The following is a 26938-nucleotide window of genomic DNA, read 5'->3' as shown; positions in this document are numbered from 1 at the left end:
AGATCGGGACTTGGTGCTAAGGAATATATGTATAAAAAGAGGAAATGATAGTCTGCAACTTGAGAGACTAGATCATCAAAGGCACTTGTTCTCTTAGACTGCTTGCTTGGGGGAAGTTAGCTGCCATGCGAAGCTGAGGGCTCCAGCCAACAGCCACGTGAGTGAGCCCCCTTAGAAGTACAACTCTTAGCTCCAATCAAGCCTTCAGATGACTGCAGCCCAGCTGACACCTTGCAAACTCACGAGGACCCTGAGCCATAACCAACGAACTAAGCCACTCCCAGATTCCTGACCTTCAGAAATGGTGAGATAATATATAGTTATTGCTTTCAGCAGCTAAGTTTTGGAGTACTTTTTAACATAGCAACAGATAATTATCTAGTAAAAAATCACCCTAAAACATGGTTGACTGGCCCAAACTGCACCACAAATTTTTTTTTTTTGTATTTTTCTGAAGCTGGAAACGGGGAGGCAGTCAGACAGACTCCCGCATGCGCCCGACCGGGATCCACCCAGCATGCCCACCAGGGGGCGATGCTCCGCCCATCTTGGGGCGTTGCTCTGCCGCAATCAGAGCCATTCTAGTGCCTGAGGCAGAAGCCACAGAGCCATCCTCAGCACCCGGGCAAACTTTGCTCCAATGGAGCCTTGGCTTCAGGCGGAAAGAGAGAGACAGAGAGGAAGGAGAGGGGGAGGGGTGGAGAAGCAGATGGGCGCCTCTCTTGTGTGCCCTGGCCGAGAATCGAACCCGGGACTCCTGCACGCCAGGCCTACGCTCTACCACTGAGCCAACTAGCCAGGGCCCAGAATTTTTTTTTTTAATATCTTATTTACTGACTTTATGGGAGGGGGGAGTGGGAGTGAGACATATCAATTCATAATTGCTTCATTTTATTTTTATTTATTTTTAATTCTTTTTCATTTATTGATTCTAGTGAGAGGAAAGGAGAGAGAAAGAGAACATCAATTTGTTCCTGTATGTGCCCTGACTGGGGATCGAACAGGCAACCTCTGTGCTATGGGATGACATTCCAGCCAGCCGAGCTATCTGGCCAGGGCAATTGCTTCACTTTAGTTGTTCATTGGTTGCTTCTTATATGTGCCTTGATTGGGCAAGCCCAGGGTTTTGAACCGGGGACCTCAGCATTCCAGGTCAGCATTTTATTCACTGCGCCACCACAGGTCAGGTAACACAGAACCTTATTTTATACCCCCTACCTCATTTTGAAAGAACTGGCCCATCATCAATATCTCTCCATGGTATGAAAACATCCTGTTAGCTGAGGACTGAGTCAGAATGAGCACAGAGGCTGTTCATGGTGTGCATCCAATTTCCTAGCCAGTTTTTGGCGCCAAAATGGAAACAATTCATGCCAGCATGAGAAGCCATTTATTGTTCAGGGGGTGGGCCCCCACGTTTTGGGGGAGCTGCCCCAGCACTTCCTCCCCCCATTGTCCCTGCAGACCCCTCAAGCGGCAGGTTGCTGAGCTGATCGTGGAGGGAGCACATCTTCAAGTGCAGGTAGTCCAGAGAGGCCACCTTCTCCCTGTAATGACAGAGTTGGTGCTGGTGGGGCCAGATGCCATGGGGCTGGTGGAGGGGGTGACTCAGGTCCTACCCCCAAGATCTCACCCTCCTCCCATGCCCTCAGCTTCCTTTCTCACTCCGGCTTCATCTTGTCCATCGGCAGCAGGTTCTTGGTCCGCAGGGCTTCGTCTTGGGCCAGCCGAAGGGTGGAGCTCAGGGCCTCTGCCCTGACGTGTTTGGCCAAGGCCTGGCGCTCCAGCTCCTGGGGAGAGGAGTGTGGGCGCGGCTGGGCTTGCCTGACTGAGCTAGGGGTGGAGGGGGAGCTGGATCGCAGAGGGCAAGGGGCAGGGGCCTGTGGGGCCCACGTTCCTCCCCCAGTGTATCCCAGCATGCCTCCCGCGGACCCCAGCGTCCCACATTGCACAGGCCTTCCAAATTAAACTGTTCACAAAAATTAGAGGATCAGGGAACATGCAGATACTCCAGTATTTTCTGTCTTTTGTATAGTGCCTTTTCACCAATGAAATAAAGTTGGTTTTGCATCTCATTTGCATAATCAAACAACTTTCTTTGACTTGTCATTTGCTTTTCTGATGTTATTGTTTAATAAAAAAAATCAAATGCTTATTTTATTGCTTCATATTCATTTTTGAATATTCCCCTTTTTTTTTTTTTTTTTTTTTTTTACAGAGACAGAGCGAGAGTCAGAGAAAGGGATAAATAGGGACACTCACAGGAACGGAGAGAGATGAGAAACATCAATCATTAGTTTTTTGTTGCGACACCTTAGTTGTTCATTGATTGCTTTCTCATATGTGCCTTGACCGTGGGGCTACAGCAGACCGGGTGACCCCTTGCTTGAACCAGCAACCTTGGGTCCAAGCTAGTGAGCTTTGCTCAAACCAGATGAGTCCGCGCTCAAGCTGGTGACCTCGGGGTCTTGAACCTGGGTCCTCCGCATCCCAGTCCAATGCTCTATCCACTGCACCACCGCCTGGTCAGGCAAATATCCCCTAATTTTTGTGAGCAGTATACATCGTGTGCTGAAACTGCATCTGTGCCACCGCCTATCCCTTAATTCACTGGCCTTCTAGGTACCAACAAGTGTTAAATCAGCATTTCCTGTTTTCCCCAAATGCCCATGCACCATCATGTATTGGATATGTATCTGAGCCTCAGTACCCTGTCACGTGGTGACCTTCTACATCTCATAATTTATAAGCCTCATGCCTCCTTATCTATAGACCAGCATCTCTGTTGCAATAGAAGTTCTTAGTGCCCTGATTCTTTAATCTCAGAAGGCACCAGGCCCCATGTTGTAGCTACATAGCTCTGCAACATCAGTGTTCCATAATACCTTACTTGTCTGTCTCACCCACTGCAACTTCCATCCCATCACCAGGCCATATCCCATAATACATGAGGATCTTTATGTTTCAGAATGTACACAGGCCTCAAGTTCCATTACCTACTGGGCTTGAGTCTGTGGTGCAAACCCCCAAGGAGAGCTGTGGCTCTGTTTCCCAAAATTCACTAGCTTACTGGGACTTACATTCGCTGGATCCCATCTGACCTCAACAACTCCTTATAACGTGTGGCCTCTCTCAAGGTCTACAGAAAATTAGGCTTGTATTCCATGAAGCTGTACACGAGTCTGTCTGTCTCCTGTGTCCCACAATGGCCCATATCCAATGTCCCATCATGCTTTGGGCAATGTTCATCACCCAAGGTTCCAAAATGATTGACCAATGGAACCTGTGTTGGTTTTTAAAATGTCCACAAATTGACATTCCCTTCAAAATGTGTCTGTAAAGTCAAGGTTTGAAACTGCTTGCCCCCTCCCCACCCCATGCATTAGAGACCCCTGTTCCCCCAACATCTGCTGCCCACAGCTCAGCAGTTCCCATATGGCCACACACCAGCAGTGTCTTGTGCTTGGGGCTCCCCTCCCCCTGCCCTGATAGAAAAGTGGGGCATGGTGGTCTATGGTCCCTGGTACCAGAATCTTCTTGTGTAGCCTCTGGCAGCTGGGGCAAGCAAGAGCCAGGCCCCTCTGTTTCACCTCATCCACCAATGGGGTCAGCGCACGATCCAGCAGCTGCTGCAGGGACTCCGTGGACAACTGTGGCCCCTGGCTGGGGGAGGGATAGTCACCAGTTGAAAGAGGCCTAATACTAACTTAATTCCCAGGATGCCTACCTGCCCAGCTTCCACCCAGGACTTCTTTCCACTAAGTGCCCATACAACCTTACTACCATGCACTGGGGCCAACCTACCGTTCATGAGATACCCTTTGGTTTCCATAGCATGGGAATTCCCACAGTGCCTGGGAATTCCCACTCTGAAATGGCACCAGAGGGCCCTCAGTTCACCAAAAACTCATATTTCCCACAATTGGGCTAAGTTAAACCTTAATCCACGTTGTACTGGAAATCCTTCCCCTTCCTAATATGAACTGATCATGGAATCCCTTGGTTCTCCAAGACACCAAGGTCTTACCTTCCTGATGGTTCATGGAGAAACCCAGCCTCCCACCAAGTACCATATTCCAACCTTCCCACAATGCACTAGAAATCCAGGATTCTTGAGATATATCAAGTCTTTTTTGTGTTGCACAAGATACTGACTCCACCTTGTAGGGAGGGAAGAAATATGGCTTCTGTAATGCACCAGGATTAGTTGGTCCTAATGCATAGGGATGCCTTGTCTCTAACAATGAAATACCTTCCTTCCCACTCTCACCAAAGGCCCATCTCTCTCTCTCTCTCTCTCTCTCTTTTTTTTTTTTTTTACAGAGACAGAGAGAGAGTCAGAGAGAGAGGGACAGATAGGGACAGACAGATAGGAATGGAGAGAAATGAGAAGCATCAATTATCAGTTTTTCGTTGCGACACCTTAGTTGTTCATTGATTGCTTTATCATATGTGCCTTAATCGGGGTGCTACAGCAAACCAAGTAACCCCTTGCTCAAGCCAGCGACCTTGGGTCCAAGCTGGCGAGCTTTGCTCAAACCAGATGAGCCCGCGTTCAAGCTGGCGACCTCGGGGTCTCGAACCTGGGTCCTCCTCATCCCAGTCCAACGCTCTAACCACTGCGCCACTGTCCGGTCAGGCAAAGGCCCATCTCTTTTAATAATTTGTCTTCAATGAATGCACTCGAGGCCAGGCCTGGGCCCCTTACCTGGCACAGCGGGTACAGGAGCCTTGGGAGGCCCGATCCATGTTCATGGTGAGGTCAGACCCTCTTCGAGAGCTTTGAAATTGCCGTCCCAGCTCCTCCAGAATCGGTTTCACTGGGTTCAACCCTTCCAAATCACCCTTCAGTGAAGCCACAGATACTGCTGACCGTTCCATCCTGAAACGTGAGAATAACCAGTGTTCTGAGGTTGCCATTCCTAGCAAGGCTGTGCCCATGACCCGCAAGTCCACAATACCCTGCCATGCCCTGCTTCTCTCTGCTCTGATCGGTTCTTCCTTTTGGGTTCTAAGGTCTAGAATACCTCCCCTTGTTATCTAAATGGATTTCCCTATTCTTACTTGGCTTTGCCCTTTGTCCTTTTTTAAAGGTATGGAAAAAAACTCTTCTCCAATTGACTCCTCTCTTCAGCCGAGAATGGCAAGCCCCTCCCTAGGAGCTCCCTCGTGTCAGTATGTGGTCTAGCCCTCTTGGTCTAAGCTGATTGGCCCACCCCTAACCACAGGGCCACGCCCCCCCACAGCCCCACCCCGCGCCTTGGCACTTACATGGTGCACAGCTCATCCGCGCGGCCCCGCAGTTCCTGCAGCCCCCGTGCATTCTGCGCCTGCTCACGCTGCGCCCGCTCCCACTGGCCCAGGAAGCCATCGAGCCTGCCACCCAGGCCCCCAAGCAGCCGCAGGGCCTCCTGCACTGCCCCTTCTTCCTGATGCCACCTGGCGGTCAATGAGGACACCTCTCTCCTGTAGGGGTAAGGAACGGGTCAGGGCTAAGGAGTAGACTCGCCGGGAGTAGACGTGTACCCCTTCAAGGCCAGGTCCATGGCTCCTGACCCACCCAGTCTCCAGATTGTCTCGTCCTGTCCATTTCATGGAATCCTCCCACGTCCTCTGGAATCCTGCCTCGATCTCCTTATCAGGAATCCTGGCCCTTTGCTTATCCTGCTCTTCAGCCCCACATCAGCTGCTGCAGACACTGCCTCAAAACTAAGTTCTTCGAAGTCCAGTCCGTAGAGGTCACCGCCCCCATGACACTCCCTCCTAGGTTCTTCAAGGGTCCACCCCCTAGGCCCTGCCCTATAAGAACGTCCGGGCTCCAAGCCCTGGACTCCGCTCACCTCAGCTCCTCAAGGCCGGCAGACACCTTCTGCAACTCCTGCTCATTCATGATGAGGCCTTCCCCTGCTCGGGGCCCCATTCCCCAGCTGCCTGTGCCTAGGCTGCGTGGTCGGGAGGGATCATCAGGGCTCCCAGCTGCACCGGAACAGCCCAGGGGCTGGATGGCAAGGCCCAAGCCTTGCCGGGAGAGACCGGCCTCCAGCTTCTGCTCCAGCTCGTGCAGCTGGGCTTCCTGCCTCCGAGGGGTCTCATCCTGCAGCTGCTGCTGGAGGTAGCGCAGCTTCTCCTGAGCCAGGAAGGACAGGGTTACTGCGTTCAGTCCTTTGCCTCCCGTAACTACCTACACCCCCAAATCCACCCAATGAATCCCTGAAATTGGAAAATAAGTGGATGTGGGGGACAGGATATTGGGAAGTCTGGCTTGGAATCTGAATGGACTCCTGTTTGCTGTTACTGGGGACGTTTCTCCCATTTGAAGTCCAACTACTTTAACCTCCTAATGCAGGGGTAGTCAACTTTTTTATACCTACCGCTCACTTTTGTATCTCTGTTAGTAATAAAATTTTCTAACTGCCCACCAGTTCCACAGTAATGGTGATTTATAAAGTAGGGAAGTCACTTTACTTTCTAAAATTTATAAAGCAGAGTTACAGCAAGTTAAAGCATATAATAATAATTACTTACTGAGTACTTTATGTTGGATTTTCACTGTTTGGCAGAATAAATCTTTATAAAACAACTTTCTATAGTTAAATCTATCTTTTTATTTATACTTTGGTTGCTCCGCTACCGCCCACCATGAAAGCTGGAATGCCCACTAGTGGGCGGTAGGGACCATGTTGACTGCCACTGTCCTAATGGCTACTTCCTTAATGCTCTCCACCCCCCACTCCAGTCCTGCAGGGTGGAGGATTCCAGTCCCTCCTGTTTATGAAGAACAATTGAAGCTTTTCCCAAATGTGTGTGCATATGAACACCATGCACATTCCCACTCGAAGTCCAACACAAGTCCCTCTCTCTGGGACCTGAATATTACTGCACATAAAGTATGACCATGACCATGAACAGGCAGGGTAGTAGTAGGTGGGAAAGTTCCACTTGAAATTTAATCATGTACCTTGTACATCTGATTCTCTTCCCAAATTCTGGCACACCCTCCCCGTTACCTCCAGCAGGGCAGAGTTCTGCTTCAGGACGTTGGTTTTTATTTCAGCATCTTCCACCGACCGGGTCACCTTCCGGCAGTTCTCCTGAGGTAGGACATCAGCGCAGGGGCGCTGTCTTCCCATTCCAGTTCCACCTCCTAGCCCTCCCCCTCTATTTCCATGTGGGCTCTGACCCTGACACAAGGTATACCTACTTCACCCTCCAGCCTCTGCCTCTGTGTATTAGGTCTGTCCCTTAGGAGCCTGGTTCTCTTGGTTAAAGAGATGGCTTTTACCTCCAACCTTACACTCTTCCACCCTCTCATGTCCACCCATTCCATTCCTCCCCAGTCTGTCTTCCTCCCTCCCTCTTTCTAAGTCCACTCCCTTCTCCTCACTGCACTCATGCCCCCAGCAGCTCACCTTGAGTTGACTACAGTACCCTTCCAGTTCTTCCGCCTCTTGTCGCCTTCTCTCTAGATTCTCGCTCAGCACAGAACACTCGCTCTGGGGCACAGAAGGGAGGAGGGTTTAGCCAAGGCCACAAGGGGATACCCCATGCAGGGGAGAGGCTGGGCCTGGGAAGGTTGCTTTCTTTTCTGAGCCTGTGCCCCACCAACTGGGCTATGGGTGTATTGAGTTGGAGGAGGGGCCTAAAAGAGCAATGTAGCCCTGGAAGAAGAGGAGGGTGTTTGGGGGTCGGTCTCCCTCATACCTGCAGTGTCTGCACATGCTGATTAACCCGGGTAGTCTTTTCCTTCAAGCTGGTGATGGAGTCTTTGGCACGAACCAGTCCACTGTTGACCCCACTCTGGGGAAGAATGGGAGACAGGTAGGTCATTGGTGTGTGGGAGCAAACCCCAACCCCAAGGAAAAGTCCAGAACTGGAAGGAGGCTCAGTTTACACCATGATTCTGCCCTGGTGTGGCTGCGTGACCCTGTGACCTTGGGCCAGGCTGCATCTCTTTGGTTCTTGATATTCCTGCTCCAAAAACCTTTGGTGGAAGGGAAGAAAAATAAGTATACCCAGAGGGAGTAGGGGAAGGGGGTACTCAGACACAGGGGGAAGGAATACGGTCTCAACCAAACACTGAGATAAACACCTTTGGGTTACACAGATGTGAATAAAATAAGCTGATAAAACACATGCTCAGACTTTGTCTCCAGGCACTGGGGAATTCTAAAGATAACCCACTTTTTCAACACAAGCACTCACTATGCACCAGGCAAGCACTTATATACATTTTCTTTTATTCATCACAACCACATTTGTTAAGGTTACTTGGCCCATTTGGCAAGTGAGGCTCAGAGAGGGAATGTTGCTTGTACTTACAAGTACAAAGCACACAAAGTGACCTAAGCTCTGGGTTTAAAATCTGACAAGGCCTTGCCTGACCTGTGGTGGCGCAGTGGATAAGGCATCAACCTGGAATGCTGAGGTTGCTGATTCGAGGCCCTGTGCTTGCCTGTCAAAGCACATGCGAGAAGCAACTACAAGTTGCTTCCTGTTCCTCTCCTCTGCCTTTCTCTCTTTCTATAAAAAATAAATAAATAATTAAAACATGACAAGGCCACCTCATGTGCTCTGTACCTAGAAGTACAAGGACATCTCTATGTGGCCTGTGATCATCACTACCTTTTATCACCATAAAATACTTTGTGATTTTGGCCAAATTGGCACAGGGGGGATCATGTGTCAGGTTCCACTCTCAGCCCTTCCACATTTAGAGAAAAGATAGACTAGTACCCTGGTCGGCAAACTATGGCTTGTGAACCACATGCGGCTCTTTGACCCCTTGAGTGTGGCTCTTCCACAAAATACCATGTGCGGGCACTACCTCAATAAGGAATGTACCTACCTATATAGTTTAAGTTTAAAAAATTTGGAAATCTAGCCCTGGCCGGTTGGCTCAGCGGTAGAGCGTCGGCCTGGCGTGCGGGGGACCCGGGTTCGATTCCTGGCCAGGGCACATAGGAGAAGCGCCCATTTGCTTCTCCACCCCCACCCCCCTCCTTCCTCTCTGTCTCTCTCTTCCCCTCCCGCAGCAAAGGCTCCATTGGAGCAAAGATGGCCTGGGCGCTGGGGATGGCTCCTTGGCCTCTGCCCCAGGCGCTAGAGTGGCTCTGGTCGCAGCAAAGCGACGCCCCAGAGGGGCAGAGCATCGCCCCCTGGTGGGCAGAGCGTCGCCCCTGGTGGGCGTGCCGGGTGGATCCCGGTTGGGCGCATGCGGGAGTCTGTCTGACTGTCTCTCCCTGTTTCCAGCTTCAGAAAAATACAAAAAAAAAAAAAAAATTGGAAATCTTTTTTTTTTTTTTTTTTTTTTTTTACAGAGACAGAGATTCAGAGAGAGGGATAGACAGGGATGAAGAGACGAGAAGCATCAATCATTAGTTTTTTGTTGCGCATTGCGATACCTTAGTTGTTCATTGATTGCTTTCTCATATGTGCCTTGACTGCAGGCCTTCAGCAGACCAAGTAACCCCTTGCTCGAGCCAGCAACCTTGGGCCCAAGCTGGTGAGCTTTTGCTCAAACCAGATGAGCCCGCGCTCAAGCTGGAGACCTCGGGGTCTCAAACGTGGGTCATCGGAATCCCAGTCCGATGACGCTCTATCCACTGCGCCATCGCCTGGTCAGGCCAAAAGAAATTTCTTTTCTTTTTTATTTTTTTATTTTTTATTTTTCTGAAGTTGGAAACGGGGAGGCAGTCAGACAGACTCCCACATGAGCCTGACCGGGATCCACCCAGCATGCCCACCAAGGGGTGAGGCTCTGCCCATCTGGGGCATTGCTCTGTTGCAACCAGAGCCATTCTAGCGCCTGAGGCAGAGGCCATGGAGCCATCCTCAGCACCTGGGCCAACTTTGCTCCCATGGAGCCTTGGCTGTGGGAGGGGAAGAGAGAGAGAGGAAGGAGAGGGGAAGGAGAGGGGAAGGGGTGGAGAAGCAGATGGGCACTTCTCCTGTGTGTCCTGGCCGTGAATTGAATCTGGGACTCCTGCACACCAGGCCGATGCTCTACCACTGAGCCAACCAGCCAGGGCCAAAAGAAATTTCAATTGACTGTTGATATTTGGCTCTGTTGACTAATGAGTTTGCCGACCACTGCATGACTTCCCAGCTAAAGACAACATTTCCCAGACTCCCTTGCAGCTAGGCATGGTCATGTGACTAAGTTCTGGGCAGTGAAATGTAAGTGGGAATAATGAAGACACTTTCCAAGTCATGCCTTTAAGAAGGGAAAGGAGTGTGTGACCTGTGGTGGCACAGTGGATAAAGCATCAACCTGGAATGCTGAGGTCGCAGGTTCAAAACCCTGGGCTTGCCTGGTCAAGGCACATATGGGAGTCGATGCTTCCTGCTCCTCCCCCTATTCTCTCTATGTCTTTTGTCTTTCTCTCTCTCCTCTCGCTCTAATATAATTAAATAAATAAATAAATAAATGGAAAGGAGAGTGAATGGCACCATTTCATTCTTCCAACTGGTGGGAATGCAAAGTTGGTTCCTAGAGCCTAGGTAGCCATTTGGATCATGAGATGGAAGACAGAACAAGAGAGAAGAAGCCTAAGTCCCAACTCTGTGGAGCCACTATGCTGGACTCCAATCACCTATAAAGACTGACACAGAAGACATAACATTTTCCATCTTGTTTAAGCTGTGCTATTTTGTGTCTTTTTGTTACAGCAGCCAAACTTGTGACTTAATAGCTGAACCACCAGAACCCAGGAACCTGTACCTTCCCATATTGAAGAGCAGGCCACTATACTTGTTGAGGCTTTTATGGGAGAAATAAACTACCTTCCTTACACGGGTAATTTTAGTTTCTTTCACAATTGCTGAATTGATACACAAAGAGAAGAGAGAGAACAGGTTTTCTGCATTGTAAGATGGTGACATCTCAATTCTTGCATGATTTCTGTGGAGAATAACTGTGGTAAGAAATACTGTATTAAGGCAACAGCAAAATGGTGGTGTGAAAACCCCCAAAATTTCAACCATCCATAAATCAATTTAAAAAATGGCAAAAACTGTAAGGTTTACATCATCAAGAAGATATAACAACTTCAAAACACGTGAAGCAAAAACTGACAAAATTGAAGGGAGAAATTGACAATTCAACATTAACTGTTGACTTCAATAGGACAACTAGACAGAAGATCAGCAAGGAGATGGAGAATTTGAACAACATTATAATTCAACCAATCCTAACAGACACCTCTAAGAACACTCCACATAACAATAGCAGAAAGCATGTTCTTTTTTTTTTTATAAGAATATTATTATTATTATTATTTAATTTATTTTTTTACAGAGGCAGAGATAGACAGGGACAGACAGACAGGAATGGAGAGAGATGAGAAGCATCAATCATTAGTTTCTCGTTGTGCGTTGCGACTTCTTAGTTCATTGATTGCTTTCTCACATGTGCCTTGACCGCGGGCCTTCAGCAGGCCGAGTAACCCCCTGCTGGAGCCAGCGATCTTGGGTCTAAGCTGGTGAGCTCTTTGCTCAAGCCAGATGAGCCCGCGCTCAAGCTGGCGACCTCGGGATCTCGAACCTGGGTCCTTCCGCATCCCAGTCCGACGCTCTATCCACTGCGCCACCACCTGGTCAGGCAAGCATGTTCTTCTCAGATGCACATTAAATGCTCTCAAAGTCTCAATAAATTTTAAAAAATTGAGATCATACAAAGTATGTTTTTCACCCTGATGACTTCAGTGGAATGAACTTAGAGATCAATAGCAGAAAGAAATTTGGGAAACACACAAACATATGGAAATGAAACAGTACACTCATAAACAACCAATGGGTAGAAGAATAAATCACAAAGGAAATAATAAAATGCTTTCAGGTGCAGAAAAATGAAAACACAATAAGCCAAAACTTATGAGATTATGGAAAGCAATACTTTGTGTGAAATTTAGAACACTAAATGCCTTCATCAAAAAATGAAAAGCTGCCTGATCAGGTGGTGGTCCAGTGGATAGAGTGTCAGTCCAGGATGCTGAGGACCCAGGTTCAAGACCCTGAGGTTGCGAACTTGAACACAGGCTCATTTGGCTTGAGTGCAGGCTCATCAGCTTGAGTGTGGGGTTGCTGGCTTGAGCATGGGATCATAGACATGACCCCATGGTCGCTGGCTTGACCCCATGGTCACTGGCTTGAAGCCCAAGGTCACTGGCTTGAGCCCAAGGTCGCTGGCTTGAGCAAAGGGTCACTGGCTTGGCAGTAGCCCCTCTGTCAAGGCACATATGAGGGGCTGGGCCAGAGCAGCCCAAGATGGCTGATGTGCAGGATTGGGTGTTGGATGAAGAGAAGATGATTCTGGATCTCCTGTAGCTTCAAGAAGGTTGCTGAGGGCCAGTCAAAAGTGGTGACTCCCACTGGTCTTCACCAGTTTCTTGCCTGTGAGTTCCAGGGCCGGTAAATCCAGCAGCCAGATACAGAGCATCAGCTCAAGACCTAACAACCATAGTTAGAGTGGTATCTTAAGGAAAGGCTCCTCACACCTGACCCAGCTAAGGCATAGAAAAAGTCACAAACAGCAAAAAGAGCAGTAGCAGCAGACAAGTAGCCCACAGCGGATTACAAACAGCTGAAGCCATCCCAGGAAGATTTAGAAATTAAACAACTGAAAGTTAGTGTCAGACAACACCAACGGTATACTCAGCTACACAAACAACATATTTGAAGGAGCAGTCTATATCGAGACAAAATGGGAAGACAGGGAAGTGCAATTCAAATAAATCAACTAGAGGAATCCTCAGAAAAAGAATTGAATGAAATGGAAATAACTAAGATGCCGGATGCAGAGTTTAGAATAATGATTGTGAGGATGCTCAAGGATCTTAGAGCAACCATAGATAGACAACATGAGCACCTAAACAATGAGATATCTGGGCATCAAAAAGGACATTAAAATCATAAAAAAGAATCAGACAAATGATAAACACGATATCAGAAATGAAGACTACACTACAAGGAATGAAAAGCAGGTGGGATGAAAAAGAGGATCGAATCAGCAATTTAGAGGACAAGATAAGCAAAAGCACGGAAGCAGAACAGTAAAAGAAAAAGAGGATCAAAATGTCTGAGAAAACTCTAAGAGAGCTCTGTTACAATAGGAAGAGAAACAACATCTGCATCATAGGGGTTCCTGAAGGAGAAGAGAAAGAACAAGGGAAAGAGAACCTGATTGAAGAAATCATAGCTGAAAATGTCCCGAAATTGATGCAGGGAAAAGTCACACAAGTTCAAGAAGCACAGAGAATCCCATTAAAAAGGAACCCAAATAAACCTAAACGAAGACACATCATAATTAAAAAACCAAAGCTAAGAAATAAAGAAAGAGTACTAAAAGCTGCAAAAGAAAAGCAGTCAATCACCTACAAAGGAGACCCCAAGAGGATGATATCCGACTTCTCAACAAAAACACTTGAGGCGAGAAGAGAATGGCAAGAAATATTCAAAATTAATGCAGAACAAGATCCTACAACCAAGACTTCTTTATCCAGCAAAGCTATCGTTTAAAATAGAAGGAGAAATAAAAAGCTTCCCGTACAAAAAAAAAAAAAAAAAAAACCCTCAAGGAATTTATTACAACCAAACCAATGATGTAAGAAATGTTAACGGTCCTGTTGTAAACAGAACAAGAGGTGGGGTGGGGAATCTAGTAAAGAGAAACGTAGATTTAAGATTTTAGAAATGCATCCAAACTGAAAAAGAAGAAGTGAAACTATCATTATTTGTTGACGATACTGTACATAGGAAACCCTAAAGTCTCAGTAAAAATACTACTGGACCTAATAAATTAATTCAGCAAGGTGGCAGGATATAAAATTAATATTCAAAAACCAGTGGCATTTTTATACACCAACAATGAACTGTCCGAAAGAGAAATTAAGAAAACAATCCCCTTCACTACTGCTGCAACAACAAAGAAAGTACCTAGCTGTAAATTTAACCAAGGAGGTTAAAGACTTGTACTCAGAAAATGATAAAACATTGATAAAAGAAATCAAGGAACATAATCAAATCAAAAATGTGCAAAAGAAATGAATAGACACTTCAAAGAGGACATTCAGATGGCCAATAGGCAAAAGAAAAAATGTTCAACATCACTAATCATTAGAGAAATGCAATTAAAACTACAATGAGAAATCACCTCACACTAGTCAGAATGACACATTAACAAAACAAAACATAATTAAGTGCTGGTGAGGATATGGAGTAAAGGGAATCCTCCTGCACTGCTGGTGGGAATGCAGACTGGTGCAACCACTGTGGAAAGTGGTATGGAGATTCCTCAAAAAATTAAAAATGGAACTACCTTTTGACCCAGCCATCTCACTTTTAGGAGTATATACTAAGAACACCAAATCACTGATTCAAAAGAAGAAATGCACCCCCATGTTTATGGCAGCATTGTTTACAATAATGAAGATCTGGATACAGCACAAGTGTCCTTCAGTGGACGAATGGATTAAAAAGCTGTACTACATATACACATGGAATACTATGGGGCCATGAAAAAGAAGGAAATACTACCTTTTGCAACAACATGGATGGACCTGGAAACTATTATGTTAAGTGACATAAGCCAGGCAAGAAATAAAAATATCATATGACTTCACTCATATGAGGAATCCAATGAACAATGTGAACTGAGGAACAGAATAGAGGCAGAGGAGGAATCAAAGGGACCAGTGGGAAAGTGGACAGAGGGAAAGGGGATGAGATGATGGGATCAGAGAAGGGAAAGAGCTTGGTGAAATTATATATACATTACAGCGTTATAGAGAGCAGAAGAGCAAATCCTGGAGGAAAGCAGAGAGGGTGTTGTGGGAGGGGGCAAGAAGGATGTTGAGGGGAATTCGGGAGTGCGGGAGGATGTATTTGGTGGGACACTTGAATCTATGTAAACACAATAAATTTAAATCAATAAAAAATAAAAACAAAAGCACATATGAGAAAGCAATTAATGAACAACTAAGGTGCTGCATGTATGAGTTGATGCTTCTCATCTCTTTCTCCTCCTGTTTGTCCCTGTCTGCCCCTCTCTTGCTCTCTCACTGAAAGAAAGAAAAACAACAAAAAACCCAAAACAAAATAGAGAATAGGAAAACATGTGAAATCCACAAAATGAGAAGTTGGTTTTTTGAAAAGATCGACATAATTGATAAATCTTTAGCTAGCCTGACCATGAAAAAGATAGACTCAAATTACTAAAATCAAGAGGGAAAGGGGAGACCCTGGCCGGTTGGCTCAGTGGTAGAGTGTCGGCCTGACGTGCGGGGGACCCGGGTTCGATTCCCGGCCAGGGCACATAGGAGAAGCGCCCATTTGCTTCTCCACCCACCCCTCCTTCCTCTCTGTCTCTCTCTTCCCCTCCCGCAGCCGAGGTTCCATTGGAGCAAAGATGGCCCGGGCGCTGGGGATGGCTCCTTGGCCTCTGCCCCGGATGGGCAGAGCATCGCTCCCTGGTGGGCAGAGCGTCGCCCCTGGTGGGCGTGCCAGGTGCATCCCAGTCGGGCGCATGTGGGAGTCTGACTGTCTCTCCCCGTTTCCAGCTTCAGAAAAATACAAAAAAAAAAAAAAAAAAAAAAAAAGAGGGAAAGGAGACATTACTACTGATATTACAGGAAGAAGAAGGATTATAAGGGAATACTATGACCAATTGTATGCCATTAAGTTGATAACATAGATAAAATGGAAAAATTCCTAGGAAAATGCAAACAACCAAAACTGACTCAGGAAGAACTAGGACTTTAGAATATCTCCATAACAAGTAGAGACAGCGTTAACAATCAAACTTCTGCCTGGCTCATGGTGGCGCAGTGGATAGAGCATTGATCTGGAACACTGAGCTTGCTGGTTTGAAATGCTGTGTTTGCCTGGTCAAGGCACATAAAAGCAATGAACAACTAAAGTGAAGCAACTATGAGTTGATACCTCTCACTCTCCATCCCTCTTTCCTCTCTCTCTCTAAAATCAACTAATAAAATCTTTTTTAAAAATCCAACTTCCACCTGACCGGGCGGTGGCACAGTGGATAGAGTGTCGGACTGGGATGCAGAAGACCCGGGTTCAAGACCCGAGGTCGCCAGCTTGAGCGAAAGCTCACCAGCTTGAACCCAAGGTCGCTGGCTCGAGCAAAGGGTTACTCAGTCTGCTGAAGGCCCGTGGTCAAGGCACATATGAGAAAGCAATCAATGAACAACTAAGGTGTTGCAACGACAATGAAAAACTGATGATTGATGCTTCTTATCTCTCTCCGTTCCTATCTGTCTGTCCCTGTCTATCCCTCTGTCTGACTCTCTGTCTCTGGAAAAGAAAAAAAAAGAAAAGAAAAAAATTAAAATGTCACTAAATAACAACAACAACAACAACAACAAAAGAAATCCAACTTCCAACAAAGGAAAGTCCATTACCACATGGCTTCACTAAAAAAAATAATTGCGGAGAAGAGAAGATGGCGCTGGAGTAGGCGGACGTACCAATATCAACCTCCCAGAACCAAAGTGGATTACAGAATAATTTTAAGAACTATCATCTGGAAAAACCAACTTTGGACTGAACTAAGAGGACTCTTCAACCAAGGAACACTGAAGAAGCCACACCGAGACTGCTTAGTGTATCCCAAGGTTCTCTTTACCAAGCCACAGTCGCAGAGCTCCAGGGAAAAGCACCCTGGTCTCATCTCTCCAGGCAGAGGAGAACAGAAGCTCCATCTCCATACATGCTGCAGTTGGCCTTTCCAGTCTACCTGAATCATTACCAGCTAGAAGCAGCAGTCAATGGGACTTGGACGTGAGCTACAAAGTATAGAATTGTGACAATTCCAGTGCCATGCGGACTTTTCCTGGAGGTGGACCTGTCCAGGACTCCTGCTCCTAGTGACAGCTCCTAACAAACTAAACTGGAATTGGGTTGCATTTTTTAGGGATTTGGCATGGTGTTGGGGCCAACTTGGACTTGGTGAACATATTAAGGACACTACTCTTTTATGGATTCTTGCTGTATTGGCCAAGAGTTTGCTTAAAGGCTTTAATCACTGTAAAAAAAAAAAAAGAAGAAGAAGACTGGATAAGAAGAAAAAAAAATAATTGCTACCATTCTACCTCAAACTTCCAAAAAAATAGAAAAGGAGGGAACTAATTGATTTGATGTGGCTAGTACTACCCTGTTACCAAAGCCGAAGACATAACAAGAAAATGAAACTACAGACCAGTATCCCTTCTGAAGGCAATCAAAATCAACAAAATCTTAAACCAAATTCAGCCACATATAAAAGGAATTATACACCATGATCAAGTAGGATTTATCCCAGGAATGCAAGGTTGGTTTGACATATAAAAATTAATCAATGTGCCTGACCTGTGTTGGCACAGTGGATAAAACCTTGACCTGGAACGCTAAGGTTGCCAGTTCAAAACTCTGGGCTTACCTGGTCAAGGCACATACAGGAAGCAACTACTATGAGTTTATGCGTCCTGTTTTCTCCCTCCTTTCTCTCCCTCACTTTCATCCTCTCTTCTTTCTAAAAATCAATAAATAAACTAAAAACAAATTAAAGTAATAGTAGAATAAAGGGAAAAACACAAGATCATATCAATTGAGGAAAAGCCTTTGACAAAATCCACCATTCTTTCATGATAAAAGCACTCAAGCCTGGCCCTGGCTGGTTGGCTCAGCGGTAGAGCGTCGGCCTGGCGTGCGGGGGACCCGGGTTCGATTCCTGGCCAGGGCACATAGGAGAAGCGCCCATTGCCTTCTCCACCCCCCCTCCTTCCTCTCTGTCTCTCTCTTCCCCTCCCGCAGCTGAGGCTCCATTGGAGCAAGGATGGCCCGGGCACTGGGGATGGCTCCTTGGCCTCTGCCCCGGGCGTTGGAGTGGCTCTGGTCGCGGCGGAGCGACGCCCCGGAGGGGCAGAGCATTGCCCCCTGGTGGGCAGAGCGTCGCCCCTGGTGGGCGTGCCGGGTGGATCTCGGTCGGGGGCATGTAGGAGTCTGTCTGACTGTCTTTCCCTGTTTCCAGCTTCAGAAAAATACAAAAAAAACACAAAAAAAACAAACACTCAAGCCTGACCAGGCGGTGGCGCAGTGGATAGAGTGTCAGACTGCGATGCGGAAGACCCAGGTTAGAGACCCTGAGGTTGCCAGTTTGAGCGCAGGCTCATCTGGCTTGAGCAAAAAGCTCGCCAGCTTGGATCCAATGTCGCTGGCTCGAGCAAGGGGTTATTCGGTCTGCTGAAGGCCCACGGTCAAGGCACATATGAGAAAGCAATCAATGAACAACTAAGGTGTCGCAATGCACAACGAAAAATTAATGATTGATGCTTCTCATCTCTCCGTTCCTGTCTGTCTGTCTCTGTCTATCCCTCACTCTGACTCTCTCTCTGTCTCTGTAAAAAAAAATGAAAAAATAAAAACAAAATAAAAAGCATAACTCAAAAAATGTAACATAAAAATGTTTTTTTTAAAAAAAGCACTCAAACTAGAAATAGAATAAAACTTCCTCATCCTGATGAAAGGCATCTACAAAATCACAAAACCATGGTGGTTTTCCCTTGCTGGTTGGCTCAGCTATAAAATGTTGGCCTGGCATGTGCAAGTCCCAGATTTGATTCCTGGTCTGGGCACACGGGAGAAGCGACCATCTGCTTCTCTACCCTTTCCCTGCCCCTCCCCTTTTCTCTCTTTTTCTCTCTCTCTCTTCCCCTCCCGCAGCCATGGCTCGAAAGATTTGAGCAAGTTGGCTTGGGCATTGAGGATGGATCCATGGCCTTGCCTCAGGCACTAAAATAGCTTGGTTGCTGAGCAATGGAGCAGTGGCTCCAGATGGGCAGAGCATCACCCAGTGGGGGGCTTGTTGGGTAGATCCCAATTGAGGCACATGTGGCAGTCTGCCTTTCTGCCTCCCTACCTGTCAATGATAAAAAAAAAAAAATCCATGGTGGTTTAAAATATATCCATACATTCTTTGATGCCCCTCTAAAATGTGAGCCTTATTCTCCTAAACTTGAGTGTAAGCTGGACTTCGTGACTTAAACCTAGTAAATATAATAAGGCAGTATAGATGGTATATGACTTGTTCCTAAAAGGAACCATGGCTTCCTGCTTTGCTCTCTCTTACCCTGGAGAATGATAGCTGTCATATCTGAAGCAGGTTCTCTAGAGAGGCCCATGTGGTGAGGAACTGTGGCCATGAACCAAGAACCATGTGAGTGAGCCATCTTGGAAGTAAAACCTCCAGCCTCAGTCAAGCCTTCAGATGGCTGCAGCCCCTGCGGAAATTTTGACTGCAACCTCATGAGGGACCCTAAGCTAGAACCAGCTGGATGAGCCTTTACAGGTTTTTTGCTCTAAGTTTTGGATAATTTGTTTTGCAGCAATAGCTAACTGATACACAAAGTGATCTTTTAAAACCAAAGACCTTAAAGGTCTTGACTTTCCCAGCTGTTCTGGGAAACTAGGAAAGTAAGTCCTGGGGTCAATTCAGTTCTCCCACTTACTGTGGGACCTCAGAGAGGGGACTTCACCTCTCTACCTGTTTTCCTACCCATACTATGGGGATGGGACTACTATCTACTTTCACAGGGAGGAATGCTGTTGAGAGAAATGCAGGCTGGCTCAGAAAGGCCCTTGGTCAATATTTCTTTGAGAAAGGACCTCTGGGGTCCCTGGAGGTGTATTTTAGCTTCACTGAGCACAGAGGAGGGGCATGGTGAAGGCAGAACCCATCATCCTTGCCTGAGAAGTGAATGGCATGATGGGAAGCCAGAGATCTAGGGCCAAAGCCCTCCTTGACCACCCACACCTTGTGACTTAGCAACCAAATTCCTTATTTTAAGTCTGCTTCAATTTCTTTTTTTATAAAATGGCAATGATAATACCTGGCTCAGATGGCAATGAGGCTGGGTCAGCAGTCATGACCGTGAGCCAAGCATAGTGCCTAGTATTAGCATTGTTAAAAATAAGTACAATTTGCCTGACCGGGTGGTGGCGCAGTGGATAGAGCGTCGGCCTGGGAAACGGAAGGACCCAGGTTCGAGACCCCGAGGTTGCCAGCTTGAGCGCGGGCTCATCTGGCTTGAGCAAAGAGCTCACCAGCTTGGACCCAAGGTTGCTGGCTCCAGCAGGGGGTTACTCGGTCTGCTGAAGGCCCACGGTCAAGGCACATGTGAGAAAGCAATCAATGAACAACTAAGAAGTCGCAACGCGCAACGAGAAACTGATGATTGATGCTTCTCATCTCTCTCCGTTCCTGTCTGTCTGTCCCTGTCTATCTCTGCCTCTGTAAAAAAAAAAAAAAAAAAAAAAAAAAAAAAAAAAAAAGTACAATTTGTTTGACCAGGTGGTGGCACAGTGGATAGAGTATCGGACTGGGATGCAGAGGATCCAGGTTCGAGACCCCGAGGTCGCCAGCTTGAGCACAGGCTCATCTGGTTTGAGCAAAAGCCCACCAGCTTGGACCCAAGGTCACTGGCTCCAGCAAGGGGTTACTCGGTCTGCTGAAGGCCCGCGGTCAAAGCACATATGAGAAAGCAATCAATGAACAACTAAGGTATTATAATGCGCAACGAAAAACTGATTGATGCTTCTCATCTCTCTCTGTTCCTGTATGTCCCTGTCTATCCCTCTCTCTGACTCACTGTCTCTGTAAAAACTAAATAAATAAATAAAAATAAAAAAAATTAGGAAAAAAAAAGTACAATAGAATGGGATCAAAGAACCAAAACCTCTTAGCTGCCTCAGGGAAGTCTACAGGCAGCAGGACGGTTTCCAAGCAGGGAAAAAAACAAAACGACCTGTCCATCTGCCTTGACTCATGGACCTTCCCCAAACGCAACACCACCTTTTTCACCTTTTTTTTTTTTTTATTTTTCTGAAGCTGGAAACGGAGAGAGACAGTCAGACAGACTCCTGCATGCGCCCGACCGGGATCCACCCGGCACGCTCACCAGGGGCGATGCTCTGCCCACCAGGGGGCGATGCTCTGCCCCTCCGGGGCGTCGCTATGCCACGACCAGAGCCACTCTAGCGCCTGGGGCAGAGGCCAAGGAGCCATCCCCAGCGCCCGGGCCATCTTTGCTCCAATGGAGCCTTGGCTGCGGGAGGGGAAGGGAGAGACAGAGAGAAAGGAGGGGTGGGTGGAGAAGCAAATGGGCGCTTCTCCTGTGTGCCCTGGCCGGGAATCGAACGCGGGTCCCCCGCACGCCAGGCCGACGCTCTACCACTGAGCCAACCGGCCAGGGCTTTTTTTTTTTTTTTTTACACAGAGACAGAGTGAGAGTCAGAGAGAGGGACAGATAGGGACAGACAGACAGGAACAGAGAGATGAGAAGCATCAATCATCAGTTTTTCGTTGCAACACCTTAGTTGTTCATTGATTGCTTTTTCTTATGTGCCTTGATCGGGGGGCTACAGCAGACCAACTAACCCCTTGCTTGAGCCAGCAACCTTGAGTCCAAGCTGGTGAGCTTTGCTCAAACCGGATGAGCCCGTGCTCAAGCTGGTGACCTCGGGGTCTCGAACCTTGGTCCTCTGCATCCCAGTCTGATACTCTATCCACTGTACCACCGCCTGGTCAGGCAGCAACACCACCTTTTCAGTTGCATCCTTTGGCCTCATAAAGATGTCATTGCTAAGACAGAAGCCAAAGCTGGCCCTGGCTGGTTCGCTCAGCCGGTTAAGAGTATCATCCCGAAACAACAAGGTTGCAGGTTTGATCCCCAGTCAGGGCACACAGGGGAAGCAACCAATGAGTGCACGACTCAGTGGTACAACAAATGAATGCTTTTCTTCCTCCTCCCCTCTCTCTCCCTTCCTCTCTTTCTCTCTAAGAATCAATTTTTTAAAAAATGGCCTGGCCAGATAGCTCGGTTGGAGCATTTTCTCGGAACGTGGAGGTTACTGGTTTGATTCCTCAGCCAGGTCACATATAGGAGCAGCTCGATGTTTCTGTCTCTCTCTCCCTGTTGCTCTCAAAAAAGAAAGAAAGATGCCCTGGCCAGTTGGCTCAGTGGTAGAGCGTCGGCCTGGTGTGCAGGAGTCCCTGGTTCGATTCCCGGCCAGGGCACACAGGAGAAGCGCCCATCTGCTTCTCCCCCCTCCCCCTCTCCTTCCTCTCTGTCTCTCTCTTCCCCTCCCACAGCCAAGGCTCCATTGGAGCAAAGTTGGCCCCAGCGCTGAGGATGGCTCTGTGACCTCTGCCACAGGTGCTAGAATGGCTCTGGTTGCAACAGAGCGACGACCCAGATGGGCAGAGCATCGCCCCCTGTTGGGCATGCCCCGTGGATCCCGGTCGGGCGCATGTGGGAGTCTGACTGCCTCCCCGTTTCCAACTTCAGAAAAATACAAAAAAAAAAAGAAGGAAAGAAAAAGAAGCCAAAGCCGTCTGCTTCATCATTCTCCCAGTGTCTGTCCAGTCTGAACTTGTCTCTATGCCAGGGTTTCCATGCCCCATTTCTCTAACCTTTCTCTCTAGTTGTCTGTCCCACTTTTTCTCTGGTGTCTGCCCTTTGTCTTTCTGGATCTCCGTGCCCCCTCCCTGGGTCTCTGCCCCTTTCTCTGGGTCTCTGTTCCCTGCTCTCTGCCTATCTCCAGCTTTCTCCCCTGATGTCGCTCAGGTGCTGAGTGTGGATATGTGTTCTCACTGTCTACCCTCAGTTTTCTGGCACATACCCCGAGGTGCTGGCTGACATACTCTCTCCCTTTCATGGTGGAGAAGGAACCAGAAGCCCTGTGAGGGGCCAATGCTCCCTGCAGCCCCACAGTGAGCTGGCATCAGGCCTTGATCCCAGCTGCCCAGGGTTCTTTCTCATGTGTCACAATCCTCTGGGGGACATGACTAAGAAATAGCTCTGGTGCGAGGCAAATCTCAGCGAGTGCTGTCTGAGCCCTGCTCGTAGAGAGAGGGAGGGAAGTGTTCTGCCTGGGGAGGGGGGATGTCTTCCGGGCCAATCCTCCCACCAGGCTCTGCCTACCCTGTTCCCTGCTCTCCATTGGGCCCTCCTACCTGGGACCTTCACCCAGCCTCCTCTCCAGCCCCCCTGCCTCCAGTCTCCACCCTTTGAAGGCCTCCCACAAGCCCGGAGGAGTCTGCCAGGGAAAGAAAGGCCTCTGTTACAGTTTTTCTTCTAGTCCTGACCTTGTTTCTTACAAGCTCTCCAAGCTTGCAGAGGTCCCTCCACCTCTCTAGACCTGTTACTTATTATTTTTTCTTGAGGAGAAAGAGAAGGGGGAGGAGTAAGACACATCAACTCCCATATGTGCCTTGACCAGGCAAGCCCAGGATTTCGAACTGGCAACCTCAGCATTTCAGATCGACACTTTATCCACTGCGCCACCACAGGTCAAGCTAGACCTGTTACTTTTCTTTTCATCTTCAAGCTGATAATGACACCACTTTCCTTACAGAACTTCAAAGGGAGGAAAATGAGTTCCCCCACCATACAGATGTGGCACAGTGCCTGGCACATAGTAGATGCTCAGTAAGTGGGAATGATTTCCTAAGTGGCTCCTCCCTCTACCCTGCCCATAAACCTTCAGTGGCTCCCCATTGCTGACAGGAGAACACCCACACTTCTCAGCCTGTGTGGCCTGTGCTCTGTCCCTCTTCAGCCTCATCTCTCTCATACACCACACTCCAGCTTCTGGGAACAACATGCCATCACCCCCATTCCCCGGGTTCTTTTCAACCCCTGTTCCTCTGCATAGGTCCCAGCTAGCTGGAACACCCTTCCCTCTCTTCTGCCTGGGAACACCTTCCTTATCTTCGAGATCCAACTTGTGTTTTGCCTTTTCTGGAAAGCCTTCCTTGATCATGGCTGCCTGGGCCAAGGTCTCCCTGTCTAGGGCTCCCACAGTGACCTCTGCTCCATCAGTGCAGGGTGTCCGCATCCCTACCCCTGACTGCTAAGCCTGCGCCACTACTTTCAAATTGCTAATCCTGGGTATGCTCTTTAACCTTTTGGGGCCTCAAGATGTTCATCTGTGAAATGGGGACTAGATAGTAATGATAACAACAACCAACACTTACTCTGAGCTTATTGCTGACTACTGTGTTCAACATTTTATATGAATGAACTGCATGTTGTTGTCATGACAACTGCATGATGTGAGTATGGTTATATCCAGAATATGGTTATATTGTCTTGGTTACTGCAATATTTCTGCTCCTACACCGGTGCTTGGCACATTGTAAGCATTTAAGAAATATCTGTTCCTTGGCCAGGGAGCTCAGTTCATTAGAGCATCATCCAGACATGCCAAGGTTGTGGGCTTGATCCCCAGTCAGAGCACATACATAGGAAAAAAAAAAGAATCAACCAATGAATGCATATAAGTGGAACGACAATTGATGCCTCTCTCGCCTTTACTCTTTAAAATCAGTCAATAATTTTAAAATATTTAAAGAACAAACAAATGCATCTCCATTTTACAGATGAGGAAACTGAGGCTCTTGGAACATAGAAAGTGCTCAGTAAATGCTAGAAAGTCTTATTAGCATCATTATGAGCGTGGTTATTGTTTGTGTGATTTTCAGTGTCGACATCAAGCCCAGTTGAGGGTCTGGCCTAGGGGAAGCCTGGCAGAGGGGAGTTGGTTGGGGGAAGAATTAAAAGAGCCCAGTTGTAGTACTCTCCTTCAGTTGGGAGTTCTCTAAATTCTTGTAGATCTTGCTCACCTTCCGTATGACAGAGACAGAGAGAAGGAAAGATAGGGAAAGACAGGCAGGAAGGGAGAGATTTGAGAAGCATCAACTCTTCGCTGTGGCTCCTTAGTTGTTCATTGATTGCTTTCTCATATGTGCCTTGACTGGGGGGCTACAGCAGATCAAGTGACCCCTTGCTCAAGCCAGTGACTTTGGGCTCAAGCCTGTGACTGTGGGCTCAAGCTGTGCTTAAACTAAATGAGCCCGCACTCAGGCCGGTGACCTTGGGATTTCAAACCTGGGTCCTCTGCATCCTAGTCCTATGCTCTATCCACTGCACTACCGCCTGGTTAGGCCTGTTAAAATTTTTTTTAAATTTTATTTATTGATTTTAGAAGAGAGCCAAAGGAGGGGGAAGAGAGAGAGAGAGAGAGAGAGAAACATTGATTTGTTGTTCTACTTATTTATGCATTCATTGGTTGATTCTTGTATTGCCCTGAATGGGGATCGAACCTGCAACCTTGACTTATCAGGAGGATGCTCCATCCAACTGAGCTACCCACCAAGGGCTTACCTCCCAATTTTGCCCCAGATCCTTAGATGAACCCCTCAGAGAACTCCTTCACACTGTCAAAGCCCAGTTCTAACACTGTCTCCTCCAGGAAGCTTTCCCTGATACTCCCAGCCTCGTTTGCAGGTCCCTTTTCTGGAATCCCTAGTATGACGCCCATTAGGGAATGTATCACACACACACACGCACACCCCCGTCTGTTTCTGTTACCCCCACAGACTGGGAGCTTTTCTCAGGCAGGGACCTTGCCTGACTCCTGTCTGTGGCCCCTGCCCCACCAGGGCTTTGGGAAGTGACTGAATGAACTAAAGACCAATTCCTAGGCAACGCATCGAGCAGCACAGGTGGGGCAGATTCACAGCTGGTTGTTAGGCGAGGAGGAGACAGTTCCTCCAGGCTTTGAAAAGTGACCAGAACCAAGAAAACACCCCTCCATCCTCAGGATTTGCCTCTCACCAGGGTGAGGACCATCTTCCCCAGCTGGGGGCCCCTCACCAGTATTTCCGTGATATCTGGGTCATCTGGAGCCCAGGGTGGGGTGAGGGAGGCAGGGGGCATGGGTAGTGCCAGTTGGCTACTGTCGTCCGTGATAGACTCTGTCAGGGAGGAGTCGGTGGGGTCCACGGTGGTCAGGTTGAGCAGGGACACATTGGTGCAGGCCGAAGACCGTTTGAGGTTCAGGCACCAGTGCATTGGCTCGTGGGACATTCGAGGCTCCACCCTGGGAGGAGAGACAGGCAGTGGCCTCAGTGGGTATGGCCCCTCCTGCCTCCCTCTCTCCTCACCTACTCTCTGACTCCAACCTCACCCTACTGTCTGTCCACTTTCTTCTTCTTCCTTTAATGTCCCCCCTTCTGACTTTTTCCTTCTCCACTGACTTTTACCTCCCTCCCTAGGTCTCTACTTCCTTCTTCCTCTTTACCTCCCTCTCTTGTTCTCTGTATTTCTCCTTTGCCACTGTCCTCTTGTCTGCCGCTCCTCTGCCCCCTTCTGTCCCCCCCCCCCGTTTTCCTCCAGCACCCAAGGCGAGGTGGGACTCCTACTCTGTTGGAGGCAGTGCTGGGTTCTAGGACCAGCCCTGACAGGGTATGACAAACCCACCCGTGGAATGACACGGCCTTCTTTTTCTTTGCAATCCCGTTGGCTGGGCTGGTCACCCCCCCAGGAGCCTCAGGGACCAACTGGGTGCGGCTCTCGACCCCCGCGGGGGGGTCCCCAGCCTCATGGATCTCTTTGGACTGCCAGATTGTCTTCACCACCACGCTGGCCATGGCGTGTGGGGGCCCTGCTCCTGGGGGCTCCTTCCTCTGAGACTCTCCACCTATTCTGACCACTGACCCTCAAAGTTCCTGTCTCCAGGAGTCTGCCTCATAAAGGACCCAACCACTGGGCCTCATTAATGGGGGGGGCCACAGGAAAAGGGGTAGGTGCTGGCTTAGCATGCCCCCCACAGAGGGTGTCAGTGAACTCTTCTTGTCCAAATTCTGTTTCTACCTGGATATGTCCCTCCCTTCAGAATCACAATGGAGGTGTTTTTTTTTTTTTAATGTTTATTTTATTTTTTATAGTGGGGGTAGGGGGGCAGATGGGGATAGGCAGGAAGGGAGAGTGATGAGAAGCATCAACTCATAGTTGCAGCACCTTAGTTGTGCATTGATTGCTTTCTCATACGTGCCTTGACCAGGGGGCTCTAGCAGAGCCAGTGACCCCTTGCTCAAGCCAGT

General features: G+C 48.1%; 1 protein-coding gene across 1 annotated transcript; it reads right to left on the bottom strand.

The window, feature by feature from the left end:
* Window positions 1-1390: 1390 nt before the first annotated feature.
* TSKS (testis specific serine kinase substrate) lies at window positions 1391-26485 on the bottom strand. Its single transcript, XM_066265266.1, has 11 exons — window positions 26316-26485; window positions 25710-25935; window positions 7702-7797; window positions 7410-7493; window positions 7008-7091; window positions 5841-6127; window positions 5272-5466; window positions 4709-4882; window positions 3528-3663; window positions 1666-1790; window positions 1391-1547 (listed from the first exon to the last, which is right to left on the bottom strand). Exons 1-11 carry the CDS (start codon window positions 26483-26485, stop codon window positions 1391-1393), a joined length of 1734 nt encoding a protein of 577 aa, XP_066121363.1.
* Window positions 26486-26938: the final 453 nt, after the last annotated feature.

The sequence above is a fragment of the Saccopteryx bilineata genome, chromosome 3, assembly GCF_036850765.1.
Source record: "Saccopteryx bilineata isolate mSacBil1 chromosome 3, mSacBil1_pri_phased_curated, whole genome shotgun sequence".
NCBI lineage: Eukaryota > Metazoa > Chordata > Mammalia > Chiroptera > Emballonuridae > Saccopteryx > Saccopteryx bilineata.
Note: the sequence above shows the minus strand (reverse complement) of the source record. Positions and strands in the feature narration are given on the sequence as shown.